At 48.9% G+C, this 15,322-nt stretch overlaps 5 protein-coding genes across 5 annotated transcripts; 3 read left to right on the top strand and 2 right to left on the bottom strand.

The window, feature by feature from the left end:
- Positions 1 to 604: 604 nt before the first annotated feature.
- PPTG_09409 (hypothetical protein) lies at positions 605 to 1,183 on the top strand (the record flags this gene model as incomplete). The annotated part of the gene is made up of 1 exon (XM_008904407.1): positions 605 to 1,183. One exon carries the CDS (start codon positions 605 to 607, stop codon positions 1,181 to 1,183), a length of 579 nt encoding a protein of 192 aa, XP_008902655.1.
- Positions 1,184 to 1,398: 215 nt separating this feature from the next.
- Positions 1,399 to 2,198, top strand: PPTG_09408 (hypothetical protein; the record flags this gene model as incomplete). The annotated part of the gene is made up of 2 exons (XM_008904406.1): positions 1,399 to 1,824; positions 1,890 to 2,198. The coding sequence occupies 2 exons, from the start codon at positions 1,399 to 1,401 to the stop codon at positions 2,196 to 2,198; spliced, it is 735 nt and encodes a 244-aa protein (XP_008902654.1).
- Positions 2,199 to 5,410: 3,212 nt separating this feature from the next.
- On the top strand, positions 5,411 to 7,084 carry PPTG_22524 (hypothetical protein; the record flags this gene model as incomplete). Its single annotated transcript, XM_008904767.1, has 5 exons — positions 5,411 to 5,647; positions 5,724 to 6,216; positions 6,285 to 6,526; positions 6,618 to 6,809; positions 6,926 to 7,084. 5 exons carry the CDS (start codon positions 5,411 to 5,413, stop codon positions 7,082 to 7,084), a joined length of 1,323 nt encoding a protein of 440 aa, XP_008903015.1.
- Positions 7,085 to 12,946: 5,862 nt separating this feature from the next.
- PPTG_22523 (hypothetical protein) lies at positions 12,947 to 13,471 on the bottom strand (the record flags this gene model as incomplete). Its single annotated transcript, XM_008904766.1, has 3 exons — positions 12,947 to 13,185; positions 13,233 to 13,298; positions 13,333 to 13,471. 3 exons carry the CDS (start codon positions 13,469 to 13,471, stop codon positions 12,947 to 12,949), a joined length of 444 nt encoding a protein of 147 aa, XP_008903014.1.
- A 355-nt stretch (positions 13,472 to 13,826) lies between these two features.
- Positions 13,827 to 15,255, bottom strand: PPTG_22522 (hypothetical protein; the record flags this gene model as incomplete). The annotated part of the gene is made up of 5 exons (XM_008904765.1): positions 13,827 to 13,888; positions 14,376 to 14,454; positions 14,827 to 14,996; positions 15,044 to 15,083; positions 15,250 to 15,255. 5 exons carry the CDS (start codon positions 15,253 to 15,255, stop codon positions 13,827 to 13,829), a joined length of 357 nt encoding a protein of 118 aa, XP_008903013.1.
- Between the last annotated feature and the right edge of the window lie 67 nt (positions 15,256 to 15,322).

Here is a 15,322-nt window from a genome sequence, read left to right as displayed (position 1 = left end):
ATAGCTCGGTACTAACACTCAGGAGGTAGGCGATAACTTCAGCACGCTCGGCTGGGGTAAGGTTCTTGCGGGTGCGGCACTTTAGAGCGGTGGGAATAGCCATGGGTAGGAACGACGAAGAAAAAAGTTAGAGTGGGATGAAGTAGCACTGTTCCGAAGATCGTAACTTTACTTCTAGCCAACGATTTATTCGTGAAAACCACCAATCGCATCATTACGCGGAGCGCCTTACTATTAGCCAATTAATGAACCTTCATACGATGATTTGAGCTTAAAAATGAAATTTTTGGACAAACTGCCTTATATTTTCGGACGGAGGAAGTAACAAACACAGGTTAGAATCTGATCAACACAGTAGCCCATCACCCACAATACGCACGGACAGGGCAAGCTTCGCTGCCCCGGTGCTCGTCTGCGCACAGCCTTGCACAGGAGGTGGATATGCAGGCAATGCGCATCATGGTTTCCATTTGTGACATTAATGTGCACGAATGTGACACCAGTGCATCTTTGAGTGGCTCGCTTCATTGTCCAGAAAGCCCCAGTAGCCCCAGGGTCCCTGACCTGCAACTCGCTTGCGGCGTCCAGCGCACACCACAGGGCGATGCCGGGCCTCAGTGCGTCAGAGCTGCCACCGGAGGCGCTCCACGCTGGGGACACGATAGAGTATTTATCCCGTGCCTTTGTCTGCGGCGACCACCGAGGGTATCGTCGCGCCGTCGTCACCTGTGTCGACGGCGGTGACGACGTGGACTTCCCCGTCACTGTAAGCACTGAGGAACCGATACCGACGGACATGATGGTCAAGAAGGTGGCAAACTGCCTCGGCAACCCCCTGGCACGCGTCAAGACAAAGTGGCGTAAGGTTCGGACGTTTGAGTTGGTCCCAGGAACTTTTTCCGCTCCAACGAGGTCCAGTGCGCTGAATAGTACCCTACAAGCGGCTGTCGCAGCGGCATACGAGGCCGTTCGTAGAGAACGTGAACATGTACCCGAGGATATCGTGCTGGAAACGCCACCGAGCAGCGCAAGCAGCTCCCCGATCACGCAGACAAACCAAAGCCACGTCGTGGCACCCAGCACCCCGCCGCGTGTCTCTACTCCGGATGCGGTATTTGCAGGACGATCTACGGTGTCAGGTGAATGTTCTCCATGTGAGGGGACTCTGGAACGTCAGCGGTGAGAGAGATAATTGACCTTGTATCACCCGAAAAGAGCAGCGGCATAGTCTCCTCCGACTCCGCCTCCGACTCTGCTGTGTCCGTGTAGTCGATACCTAACCGACACGCCCGTGCCAAGATCCGCCACCAGCCGAAGGCGAAAAGGGTGCAGTGGCTAGTTCCAAGGTCTAGACAACGCAGAAACCTGGCAAAATGTGCGGTGACGAGGAGCGGCTCTATGATTTACCACGCGAAGGCCGTCAAGGCGGTGAAGTTTAATAAACTGCGGAACAGTCCCGAGATCAAGAAGGAGTTGGAGATCCTGCACACCAAGCGGTCTACGTATTCAGATCCAGTACAGAAGCAGTGTCGAACTCTATGTAAGACTGTAGCCTGGCCAGCAGAGATCGAGAGGATCACCACGTGCAAGCGCAACGGGGTGAAGTTTCCTGATATTGGGAGCTACGACCCGTGCAAGTGCTTTGGCGACTGCTTTTGGGATACCTGCACAAACGTGGCATCGGCGTCCTTCTGCATGCCCCAATACTGCAAACTGGGCGCCATTTGCAGTAACGCACCTCGCAATCTAAGCTCGCTGAAGCTGTTCGATACCGGACGGGTGGGTCTCGGCGTTTACACGACCACGGATCTCGATGTCGGAGACGTACTCGGGGAGTACTGTGGAGAGCTGTCAGAGCTCCCCGCAGTGGTGGAGGGTAACCTCAACAGGCCGTGAAGACAAACACAGGATACACGCTTCTCTACAACACCAGATCCGTGAACAATAATTACGTCTACGTTGACGCCTTGCGATGTGGCTCTATTACACGCTTCATCTCTCACTCCTCCGAACCGAATGCCACCTTTTTGGAGCAGCAGACGCGCTCTCGCGTCCGAGTGCTCGTAAAGATGATTAAGAATGTGCAGGAAGGCGCTCAGATCACCGTGCACTACGGCAACGAGCGCTGGTTCAAATGCGCCTGTGACCTTTGCTGGAAGGAGCCGAGCAGAACGGGAGAAAGCAGTGGTGACGAGTAGGAACAGCTATCGGTGTATCTTTTCTAGTGCCCGCAGTTCCCTTTAGCTATCGTTCTGTAATTATCAAAACGATGTGAGAAGTTCGCTAGCAGAATGCTGTAGATAACCACAAGAAGAAGGAGTATGAAATCGGTCATTTGCTCACTCGTGTATTCATAGGATAAACGGAACAAAGTTATTCTGGCCATGTAACAGAACCTTCTCGGGGATCCGTGCAGGCAGAATCACTCAAAGCTAAGCGCAGCTCCAATTGTCCTCGGGCGTCCAAGATCAGGGAGAACTGACACTTCGCCCCGCTTTCTCTTACGACGATTGATCAAAACTTCGCGCCCGCTGCTATCCACGTGAGCTGTAACGCGCAATGCAAACAGTAGATGAACGCACGCGCCGAAAGCAAAAAAGTAATCGCATGGACATATCTGAGTCTGGACGTTCAGGGGCCAGCCGTCGTCGGGCCCCCCCTCGTACTCCTTCCGCGCGTAGTTGATACCCATTTGCGCCGACACGGCTATCGCCTCCTCGCTGCGCTTGTTTGGCGCGACGGAAACGCGGCCTGCAGGCAGTGATATTATACGCAGGATACAGGACGCTCCTGAGCGCACGTACTCGACATCCTGACCTTCAGCAACACCTAAGTATCGCTCCCGCACCATCTCGGACACCCTCCGTGCGAGGGTTTGTGCCGGAACCACCGCATACTCAAACGCTCTGGTGCTGCTGGACTGGTCCTGGCAACACCCGCTCAGCTCACATAGCAGCGTGCCCATCTTCAGCCGTCGGCGCAACGTGTAGTCACGCTTCAAAAGGGCGTTGAAGCTCTCCGCCGGGTTGTTTGTGGAAGCGAACCCGCATGGCGTAGCAAAAACCTGCCACGTCCTGAACGGTCTAATGACCCACTGCCCGTAGAAGTAGTGAGCAAACGTTATTAGGGTCGGGTCAGCCATCCAGCGATCCAGAATACCGCGCAGCATCTCCATATACTGCCCTTGGTCTCGCGCAAAGTGCAAGTCGTATACTTCTCTAAGCACACGAGCTTGTGCGTCCGAGGGAAAAAGCTTGACCCGCTCCTGGACGTGCTTCATCACATGGAAGAAGCACATCAGGAAGCAAAATCGCGGGTTGTCCCCAAAGACTGATGCGAGAGCATTGTACTGAGCTCTATCGCCGTCGGCCATCGTGTACTGGACGGTCAAATGGTTTCCTGTGATCCAGAAGTATAGGCGCCGTAGGGACAGCAGCGCTGCCTGGAACATTGGCTCAGTTTCTTGTGACATCACAAACATAGCCACCAAGTGAAACCTGCGCGAGCGGTCAGAGACCCCGACTACCAACACGGGGTAGTCCTTCTGGTTCGTCTTGTAGGTTCCATCCAGGTGGAGTATGAAGCTCTCAGGCGGGACCATTAGCCGTAGCATCAGTGCTTTAGTAGTGATCCCAACCAGGAACGGCTTGTGGTCCGAGCCGTTGCCGATGACGGGCAATCTAGCGTTGTCCAGATCCCACGTGAACGTGACGGGCTCCGTCATGGACTTCGAGGCGTCGTACGCGTGCTCGCGGACCCACTTCGTCAAGTCCTGGACGCGGTCGTGGTTTTCCATCTGCGTCCGAGCGTAGTGATTCACGAAGTTTTGCACCGTCTTCAGCGCTGGTAGTTCCTCCAGTGGGGTGGCAAATTTGCGTGCCATCGCGTGTCTTATGCGCATGGGTCGCAGGTGGTTCTGAACCAAGTCCCGGCAAAACGCCTTCTGGACCTGGGTCAGCTTCTTGCGCACTGGGAATGGTAAGGAGGAGGAGGCCGAGTTGTGCTCCCCGAACTCGAAGATGGAGGCCCGCTCAGACTCCAAGCACGTCAGCATCTTTCCCCGCCATGTGCACCTCACGGGGCTCACGTCGGTGCAGGACGCTGAACTGCATTCTACCAGTCGATACCGCATCTTGTGGTCGCCGCCCGGACAGATTGTACACGCCATCGCTTGGGACTTACGAATGTCAAAGGACTTCAGGTTCGCGACCACCGCCTCGGCTTCAGCGCCGTCTACATCTACGGCGATCTCTCACCAGCTCACCCGTGGAGGCATGTTTGGTCGCTTTTCGGGGAATGATGTGGGTCACACTGCAAAGGGCTGGTCTCCGCTGGCCCAGCTTCACCCTACAGGCACCCTTTTTGCGTGCTTCCCGTATTGTCCGCTTGTATTGTGCTGGGTACTGTGCTAACACGCACTGTTATGTGGAGAGCAGCTTCTACGGTGCTGACACAGATTTGTTGTGCCATTACCATACTGTATGGTGTCAGTAAGGCGTTCTCCCAGTCTGGAGCAGCAACACGTGCCATAAAACAAACCTACTGGTACAGAGCCGCTTGCGGAGAGAGTGCGTGTCTGGAATGAATGTATAGTCGCGCTTGCGCTGGAGAATGCCATGGAGAGTGGTGCGCTTGACGGGGACTTGAAACTTTTGCGTTGCCCATTTTGCGAGCTCAGTTACTGTCCACCATGGCTCAGCAGCAGCTTTGCAGCATATCGTCTGCTTGTCAGCGAGACTTAGAGTAGAATAGGCGGAGGGGCGACGTGCCATGGTATGATGCAGCAAAAAATAAAGTGAGCCTCAGTATTTACTCGTCTGTTCAGTAGAGTGAGGTCGCTGCGGCGCGACGTGTCATCCCTCCTCGAGGAGGGGAAAACCATTGAGGTTAATTCGGCCAACGGTGATGGGCAAACGATTTGCGCAATGCACAGAGCGTAATCATCAAATTATGAAGGTTATAGAGGCATACCGGTGTCGAAAACGAGGTGCACCACTGTATAGGGGGAATTTGACAAGAGTAGTATAGATTATGTTGAGGTTAAGGCTCGAACCTCTACATCGTGTCCTTTATAAATTAATAATGAAAGGACAAGGTAATTGTGACTCTTATATCTAATGTACCAAAATGACCGATACACTTTAGATAATGGCTGGTAGCGGCAACTCTATACAGTATTTCAAAGTGCCGCATACTAACTTATTGTTGTAAGCAGCAAGTCTAACCTGTTTACTTAACTCTTAATCTCACTTTTACTTTTTTTTTCTTTCTTCTCTTCATTGTTCATGGTCCTATACTTCTACACTGCTCCCGTGCTACCTTTCACAGGTCATGAGTCCCAGCCAAGTCTCGAGTGACGACTTCCCTCGGCTTGCCGGTGCCCGCAACTCCGACGTCTGGAAGGCCCCGAATGAGCGCTTTGCTTGACGGCAAGCATCACCTCGGTTTCGTCACCAAGAAGGACCACAATGGGGTCAGCGATGATGAAGATGAAGACTCTGCAATCGGCTCCGACATGCCCGACGATGAAGACACGCCCAACTCTACGGTATCTACCGAGATCGACTCAGAGGAGGTCGACTTCGAGGACAGCTTGGACGAGCTGCAACCAAGTGATGGCGACAACAGCAACCCGTCTGGAAAGAAAGTAAAAAAAAAGCCATCTACCTTCTGTCTGCCCGTTTGATCAACGCAATACTGAGCATGGTCATAATCGAACCAAGACGGAAAAGCCTGTTCCTTCATCTGCTTGTCAACTCTGTCGTATGGCAGCGCAGACCAAGACATTCTTGATGAAGACGATGGACGATACTCATATCTGTCTGGTCAAGAATCTTATGACAGCCTTCGACATCTTCCAAACCATCTGTACGAAGTACGATGGTGCGGCCTTCCATGGCGAATCCTACTTCATCCAGCATTTCCTTATGGAAATCAAGTACGAAGAAGGCAGTGGTTTCACAAACTTCTTCTTGGAGCTGGAAAACGCGATGAAAGCCGCTTCCGAAGCAACCGAGTATACCTTGACCGATGGGCAAAAGTCGCTAAACTTGTCCCACTCCATGCCAAAGAGTTGGAAAGATGATCTTCGAGTCTGGAAAGATATGCGGAAGTTTATCCCGTATGAAGAGCTCAAGGTGATCATTGAGGCGAAGGTCCGTGAGCTCCAAGCACAGGAGTGCTACAGTCTTGCGATGGGAACCCCTGAAAGCCAAGGTACTAAGATTGAGCGAGCCCTGTTCGCACCTACGCATGAATCCGCACACAGACGCTGGTCTCACTAGATGCCTGCCGTTATTGTCAAAAGCCTCGGTACAACATCTGTCAGTGTCGTGGTCTGCAGAAGAACCTGCGAAGTGGCACCGTTAAGGCTGGCATGGTTCTACCAGCTCACTTCGTGGTACCAACAACTACCGGAGCCATCCGTACAACAACGACCAAGTCAATAGCAATCGTGGTGGCGGGTCGTGGTATCAAGGTGGTCGTGGTGGTCGCAATGGAGGTCGTGGACGTGGTGGGAATCGCGGTAACAACAACAACAGCAACAACGCAATAACAACAACAGCAACAACAAAAACAATTCCCAATCATCTCGCCGTTACGAAGATTACGATCAGTCTCGTCGCAAGGATGCTCTAGTCGCAGTTGTTTCCGCGGTACAGACCGACACATCGGCCGTTAGCCTCCGGGATCAAGCCAATACCGACCTTGACACCAGTCGGGCCATCGATTCCGGTTGCAGCAGTCACGTGACACAGCATGCCGAATGGTTCAAGACCAAGACTGCTGCGAATGGAGTATCACAGCGGGTAAAAAGTCGCAGGTCCCGATTCAAGCAATTAGCACGGTTGAGATCCTGGTTCTCGATTTGAAGGGGACTCAGCGGGCACTACTACTGCACGACGTCCTCCTTGCTCCCAAGTAGCAGTATAACCTTCTCTCGGTTGCTGCTGCTGTTGATAACGGCTATCGCTTCAACTTTAAGTGGACCATGTGCAGTGTTCACACCAACCAGCGCTTCAACATCAAGGCGATGAAATATGCCACTTCCAAGCTGTACCAGCTCACAGCTCTTCCTGCCTAGAAGCAAGAAGCTCACGTGGCTACTACAGGTAAGCAAAACCTACTTGTGACATTTCACAAACGTCTTGGACACCCTAACATCCGTGTATTACAGACGCTCGCTAGGACAAAGCGCTCACAGGACTCGACACATTTAATGTAACTCGTCCAGATTCGTTTTTCTGCTCTGCATGTACCTACGCAAAGTCACACCGTATCTAATAGACATGTTGTACGCTCTTCTGGTCCACTACAAAAGGTTCATCCTGATATTTGTGGTCCTCTTCCCATCAAAACCTCAGTGGCTGTCGTTACTTTGTGATATTCACCGATGGCTTTAGTCGCTATATGTTTGCATACCCCATCAAAGTGCGTATCCAGTTCTATTCATGCTACGAGAATCTTCGAATGAAAACGTTGAATATTCCGCAGAGATGTCCAAACTCTCGAGTACACCTTTCCATCTTTTGATGTTGAAATTCAGGTGCTGCAAGCCGACAACACCAAAGAATATGAGAACCTAGGGCGTTTAATCTTCACACAGTTCGGAACACATGCTTAGTTTACGAACGCGTGCACACCACAACAGAATGGCGTTGCAGAACGACAAATGCGCACCATTATGGAGCGAGCCCTCATCTAATTGACCTCGATACGGAGAAGAGATTCGTATCGGAGATCTAGATTCACCTGATGACATCCAGGAAGCGGAAACCCGCATCTCGTTGATTCTCAGCATTTTAGCGATCCGCCATACGCCTGAACCTCAATCTTATGGAGCAGTCATGCGATCGTCATACAATCAGCAATGGCGCACAGCTGCTGACTCCGATTACAAGTCACTCATGACAAACGAGACATGGAAACTGGTCGACCTGCCTAAAACCAAAGGGTGCTCCAAAACCGGTGGGTGTTTGTTGTCAAATACACTGGATCTGGTGAAATGGATCAGTTTAAAGACCGACTTGCTATTAAAGACTTTCTGCAACAATACGGTGTTGACTACAACGAGGTATTCGCACCCGTCATTTGCATGGAGGTGCTCCGGCTGTTGTTGACCATCGCCGCCCTCCTTGACCTCGAAGTGCACCAGATGGACGTAAAAACTGCTTTTCTCAATGGATCTCCAGAAGAGAAATTTACGTGAAGCAGCCTAAAGGTTTCGTCACCCCGGGTGAAGAACATCTAGAGTGCAAACTACTCAAAAGTCTCTATGGTTTGAAAGACGCACCCTGTATTTGGTATGAGACCCTGTCGGCATTTCTTAAAAGCCTCGGATTTCACAAACTCATCAAGGTCCGATGCGTCTTTATGGCCAAAATTGCCGGTCAGATATGCTATGTTGCGGTTTACGTTGATGCCTTGCTTATCATTGCACCCTCCGTTCGACTCGTATGTTGTATCAAATCAGCCCTGCAGCAACGATTCTCCATGACAGATTTAGGGAAGATAACGTACATCCTCGGCTGGTCCATTGAGCGCAACCGCGAAGCCAGAACGGTATTTATTCACCAGCGCAAGTATGCAACCACTGTATTAGATTTTGGTTCAAACGTTTGATAACATTTCCAGTTGTGGCGCCAGCAGACCGCAATGTGAAACTCACAAATGAAATGGAACCTCAGACACAATAGAAAAATGACGAAGTGATTCCGTATAGAGAAGTTGTGGGTAGTGTCATGTACCTTATGGTCGGCATCCGGCCTGATCTAGCATACTACATGCGTGATGTAAGCCAGCTCCTTACTAACCCTGGTGCTGAACACTGGAAGCAGTAATCAGAGGGCTCAAGTATCTCTCTGAAACAGATGACCTCAGTCTACTACTGGGTGGATCAAATGTAGTTGATGCAAGCAATTTTGCTGACCACCTAACTGCGTACACCAACTCGGACTACGCTAACTGCCCTGACACTAGGCGTTCAGTCGGGGGTTATATCACAATGATAGATCAAAGTTCAATTTCATGGCTGTCAAGGAAGAATCACAATGTAGTGCTCTCGGCCACAGAGGCTGAATATATTGCACTATGTCATTGTATGCAAGAATCGATATTCTTAAAGCTGTAACTTAGAGAACTTGGGTTTCAAACCGCTATAGCTACCACTATTAAAGAAGACAACCAAAGTTGCATCAAATTCCAAACAACCCTGAATTGGATGGCCGCTCGAAGCACATTGATATTCGATATCACTTTGTCCAAGAAAAAGTCGAGCGACACGAATTTAGTGTCCTTTACCGCAACACCAATACAATGATAGCCGAAATTTTTACCAAGGCACCAATTTAAAAACTTATGAAGCCAACTAGGCATGCGTTCTCTCAAAGAATTACGATGAAGCCAAACAACCTAAACCAAAATAAATTCAACAAAATATGCATCACTTTACACTTTCAATTGAGTCACAGGATTGCATTACTTCAATTTTTTTCAGTATCATAGTTGAATAGTACCTTCACTACAATGTACTTTTCTAATGTTCACTTTATATTATCTTCTTCATTAATGGAAATTTATAATTGGTGGCTGTTTACCAAGGAAATCTTAAAGGATAAAACCTGAAAAGAATAAACCTAAATTGGATGTTTAGAGGGGAATTGAAAAGTATATTTGTTAAAAACATTTTTCATCTAGAATCACTTTACGAGCAAACATGACCCTATTGATCCATTCACCGTAGGAAGCCAATGAACACTTGGTAGTCTCGTCGTAGACGGTCTTCTGGGCACCACAGACCTGGAGGAGGAATGTATGTCTAACTGTCGTAGGATTGCTACCTGCAACTAGATATATGCAATCTTCTACCTGTACTCTAGTAATAGCAGCAACACCACGTGGTCCACTACAGTGTCGATTCATTTCAATGTCACACATTGACATACGAGAGCCGGCTAGATGTACTTGTAAATTAAATGCACGAAATATACTCCACGGTACTCCACGTGACAGATCCTGTTTATGTTCATCCGAGCAAGAAATACCTTTTTGAATGTGCGAGTTGCGAACCCCAATGGTTCGCCAGCCAAAAGAAGTGCATGTTGAAGTGCAAGGAACAAACAAGCTCCAGTAGGATTGCACCGGCGACACTGGGATATAATTCCGAGACGAATTGAAAAAAATCTTGCTTCCGTCCTGCAAGAGCATGTCGCGGGGCTCCCAAGTCCGAGGAAGCCGTCCGTGTATTTGAGCTTTCCAGAGCACACAATAGAGAATTTGGCCAGTACATGTCGTAATTCGATCTTTAATATAAGCCACCATCCATTTGCCAGGTGCTTGTGCTGCTTTTTTGGCTTTACATCACTTTTTAGATGATCGTGGTCTTGCACTGTACGCTGGTAGGCTTGCGCTGAGGCGGTCGTCGCGCTCGACCACTTTGCCGGACAGGTACGGTCGATGATAACTCGATATCAGTCGGTGATGGCTGCTGAAGTTGAAGTTCCAGCAGAGGAAGTTGTTGATCTTGAATTGGTAAATTAATTGGAGATGCACTTGCAAACGTTGAAGTTGAAAATTGAGGTAGAGTCGACACTACAGACTGCAAGACGTTCTCGTTGATAGTCGAAACAGCAGTAGCCTTTTCTGCCATATTGCACTGTGCGTTGAGGCGTATGATGCTACTGACAGCAATCTGAGCAGCCATACTAAGACTTAACAGAATTTCCGGGGCTGGCGTATAGTTACAGAGCTCCAGACCAATCCGCAAAGTTAGTAGGAGCGTAGATGCAGCAATAGGAACGATAACTTGCTGTAGTAACCGCTGGTGTAGTGTTGCGAGCTAGACGTTTGCTGCAGGCGCTGTGTCCGAAACTTACATTGTGAAAACGAGAACGAAAGGTCCTACGCAAGGCGCACATGACGTTCTATGCCGGTCGGAGCTCTGTATAGATGTCTGGAGCACTATCCGCGTGCATATGCAACATGTAGTTGACGTGTGGAAATCAAGTGAGGTCCTAAGCACCAAAGTGTCACCTGCGGACGACTCTGCCCGATAAGTGCAGTATATGCTGCCGTAGAGAGCTGTGAGTAGCTCAGGAGTCGTCGGGGCCATACTTCAAAAGGTATACCTTTGACAACTAATTCGTTTTAGGAGCGGCCGTCATTGTTGATTTGGCACCGGACCACGCAAGTGCTGAATGAGTGATTTGGCCCGAAAACTGCCCTGACGAGGCGAGTCCAATTCCGGCCTCGGATTGCCTGTAGGCCCTCTACCGTAAAATTCGGCTCCAGTGCGACACCCATTAGCGGTAAAAATCAAGTCATTTAAGAAAAACTTACGAGGTTTTTTAAATGACCCGCTTGATCGACTTCCGTCCTCACAACCAGTGGCACGCCATTGTGCAAACTTCCCGCCTTCCCCACACATCACACAAGCACACAATGCAGTGCCGCCCTAAAAACAGGCCAAGGTGAATGTATATAATTGCGTATCACAAACCCCTTACTTAATTCTAAGTCATTTTAATGAAACAATATAATAGGGAGTCGAAGCCTCAAAAACAAACTCTGTAGCCACTGTAGAGGTACCGATGGCGTGCATCGCTCGTCTGTATACCGCTGGAGAAAGCAAAAGACAAACTAGAAGATAATAAGAAGAATGAAAGCAAGTTCTACGTAAATCCAAAGGCACACGAAGCATAGCGAGTGCGCTATCCTGATTTAGAAAAAAGTTTTTTTTTTCATTTTCTAGTTCTTATTTTTTCTAATCTTTTAGCTGTGATGTCTAGGCTTCTTGAATATGTTACAGAAATGAGAAAAAACGCAAACTTTGCGTAACTACGAAATGCTTAATTTTAATGATGGCAAAGTTCGATCCAGTCTGTACTCAGTCTCGCAACTATGTTGGCCTTCAATCATGGACTGCGCGATTTCTAAGGAGAAATAGCCTTTTCATTCGGCGCGTTACGCACAAGGGATAAAAAAACGCGCATACAATAAAAGAAAAAGCCTGGTGTGACCAATCCATTATGAAGGAATGGATTTCAAAGTATACTTGTCTCATTTATTGATTTGGATCTATTGTCTAATTTAGGATTTTCTTTGTTAATTTATTAGATCTGGCGTCCCAGTGTCACCGGGTGCCGAATGCTACTTTTGGACAGTCTAAAAGCTCACAAGATGACAAGCATTCACGAAATGTTCGAGACCGAGTGCACGACACAGGTTCAGTACATCCCATCGGGTGTTACTGCCCTTCGTCAGCCAATGGATGTCAGCGTAATTCGGAACTTGAAGAAGATCGAGTAAGTTTTTTATTGTTTTATTTGTTCACTAATTTTTGATAAGATTTTTGTGTACAGTTTTAGAGATCTTTACGTGCATTATCATACCGAGCTTCCTTTCCCAACCGATACAGCAGAACGCCCTGTGATGCTGTCTTTCTGGGTAGCGAAAACATGGGGCATGGTCAAGGCAAAAAAGCATTGTAAAAAAAAAAAAAGGTTTTCGACGGGCAAAACGGCTTCCTAAAGGTCCTAGAGATGCGTCTGACGTCTTCACAACGTACCGGCACGTACTGCCAGAAGCTGCAGTTGTCGATGATGCTTCGGACATCGACGATGTAGGTTTTGCTGAATAAAATTGCACTTTTGTTTGCTTTCATAAAAAAACCCGTTTATTTTACAGTTTTATTTTATACTTTTATTATTTGTTTGACTGGTGATTCAATCAGCAAAATTATTTCATACTCTAGAAGAAGGGGTGTCGACCCTACATTTGGTGATGTCGCACTGTAACCGTTTGTCGCACTGGAGCCGACTTTTGCGGTAGAAGCTTCAGAAATCGAAAATACCAATTTTCATGTAGCCATTTTGTAAACTGGAGGGGAATTTGGTTTATTAGATAGCAAGAACAGACTAATTAGTTTTGAAACAAGTGTAGGTTTGGATCATTTCATCCATTGATGTTCATGGTGATACCATTCCGGCACCATGACTCCCTCTAGGGAAGCAGTGTTGGCCGTTCCCTCTTTCACATTCGAATTCCCCAAGGTGATCATAACTATGTTCTCTTCGTCCGAAACAACATACGCTGTAGAAATTCCAACCGCAGATTCCATTTGATCTGACAGGTGCGTATCAAAGTGTCCACCGAACTCATCGGACCAAAGAGTTTGAAGTAATTCGACTGACCACATAAGGAAGTGCAAATATGGCAGTCTGGCTTGATCGTACCGGCTAGAACAGCTACTTTAATGGGGTCATGATAAATGGTAGGCGCATGGCTTTGTAGATACAAATCTGTTAACGCGTAAACACACGCAGTATTATGAACCTCTGAAGCTGGGTACGGTTTCGCCAACATATCCCCAGCAGATGGAATCGAACTGGGCGATTTTCATACGGCTACGCAGTTTCATGCCTGTGCCGTGGGCAGTCGAGGGTGGCTCCAGCATAAGCGAGCAGCACAGCATGCTCATTAACAGCCACCTCGACATGCGGCTACTCTCATTCACGACGATTTCCATTGCATGAGTTAAGCCGAGATTGCTGCTAGGCGACTCTCAGGGTCTTTCAGTTGCGCAAAATCAAGCTGAGCACTAGCAGACATTTTCCTCAGTTTCAATCTGCTTCTTCGCAAAGCGAACGGGTAGGAATGAGTTGGCCGAATTGAGACTGCTAACCGCAGGGGTCTATTTCAATGGCGTGGTCGATACTATGCCCCCATCGGCAAAAACATCAGCATCTGTGTCTTCTGCGTTGTTCTCTTTATCTGAATCATTAAAAGCGAAACCTCGCAACGCGTTGGATTACAGGGAATGCCGAAACTCATTCGGCCATCGGCTCGTTGAGATTGTGGCACTTGGTAGTGTGTAGCAGCTGGGAGAGTCCTGTAGTCCGGTGTCAAGGACTCGGTGTGATCGAACAACGTTGCTACTCGTTGCATCAACCCAATCATAGAACGGAGCTTTGTTTTCCGCCTTTGCCACTTCAAGTACTGGGTTTGAGTGGCTTCGGAGGGATTATTGTCATCTGTGGTTGTTGTATCGACTGGAAGGGGAGTGGGGTCGGCGCATGACCAGTCTCTTCACCTGGCATTATTGGGGGTATCAGTCGAAGTTGATCCTTCCCTAACGACGTTCCGCGATCCTGGGGCCTTTATCGCAGCAATAGGAGGAGGGATTTTAAGAATACAGTTCTAATGCTGAACAAACACGGGTTCGAGAATCCTGGGAAAGAATATCTCTCAGCGCGGTGGTGTCCATCAACATGAGGTATCGCGAGCTGTCGTCGACAGAAACCACACTGCCATCTCGCGAGACATCAACGCCCCGAATTGATACGTAGGTGCGGTCAACGGACTGAGTCCAAGCTTACCAAAGAAAGTGTAGATTTTGTCGTCGCCGAGACCATCTGGCACGTTTTCGGGTCCGCGTAGTACATCCGGTCGAATGAACTGTTAATGATTTAGTCCGAACCGAAAATTCGGGACAAAGTAGCCGCCTAACTTAGCTGCTACGTGGCGTAACGTGCGCATAAAGCGGATTACACGTCAAGGGATGCTAATCAAGCCGTACAGCGATGGCAGCCTCGGGCCAAGTAGCCGTCTCTAGTTGTTTTGGTTATCGCGGCCAAAATTTCGTCGAGTTAGTGAATCTTAGCGAGGTGGTCGGGATGAACAACTTGCATTTGACGTCGGCCGGCACGCGACCACGTTGCATTTGACGTAGGGCGATCAGCCGAAGACGAGGCCGCCACCATTTTTTGCCAATGTTTCGTCCAGCGCCCATGAAACGACTCCAGTGTGGCGAACACAGCCGGGGCGAACCGTCATCGGGACGACGCTCTTTTGGGATGGTTCGGATAGCCCGTACGCGGTATTGTCGCGAGGAGCACGACGCAGGATCAACGTGGGATAGAGATTGACGGGCGTCGGTATATTCCTTGGACTAAAGGAGACGGGAGATGTTGGGTTGAGTGCCGGTAGAGGCCTGTAGGCTAAGAAATGGTAGTTACAAAAGTAATTTTGGCCTGTGTAATATCACCTGAGGGGCGGTGGTATTTTGGGAGGACGTCTGGTATCGTCTAGCAACCAGAGTTCAATAATTCCTGCGCGGCGGTGCTAGTCAGAAAGGCTCATATCTTAATTGTTGGAGAACATACAGCTCGGTTATACTGATCGAGGCCGAAAAAAAATGCAAGTTACAGGCTAAAACCCAATGTGAGTACCAGGAGACTGCGGTGATTCCACCGACATTGAACATATGTTATCATTTTTTTAGTCAGGCAAAATATGATCTGGTAAGTCACCGCCAACCCCCCCC

The sequence above is a fragment of the Phytophthora parasitica genome, assembly GCF_000247585.1.
Source record: "Phytophthora parasitica INRA-310 unplaced genomic scaffold supercont2.18, whole genome shotgun sequence".
NCBI lineage: Eukaryota > Oomycota > Peronosporomycetes > Peronosporales > Peronosporaceae > Phytophthora > Phytophthora nicotianae.
Note: the sequence above shows the minus strand (reverse complement) of the source record. Positions and strands in the feature narration are given on the sequence as shown.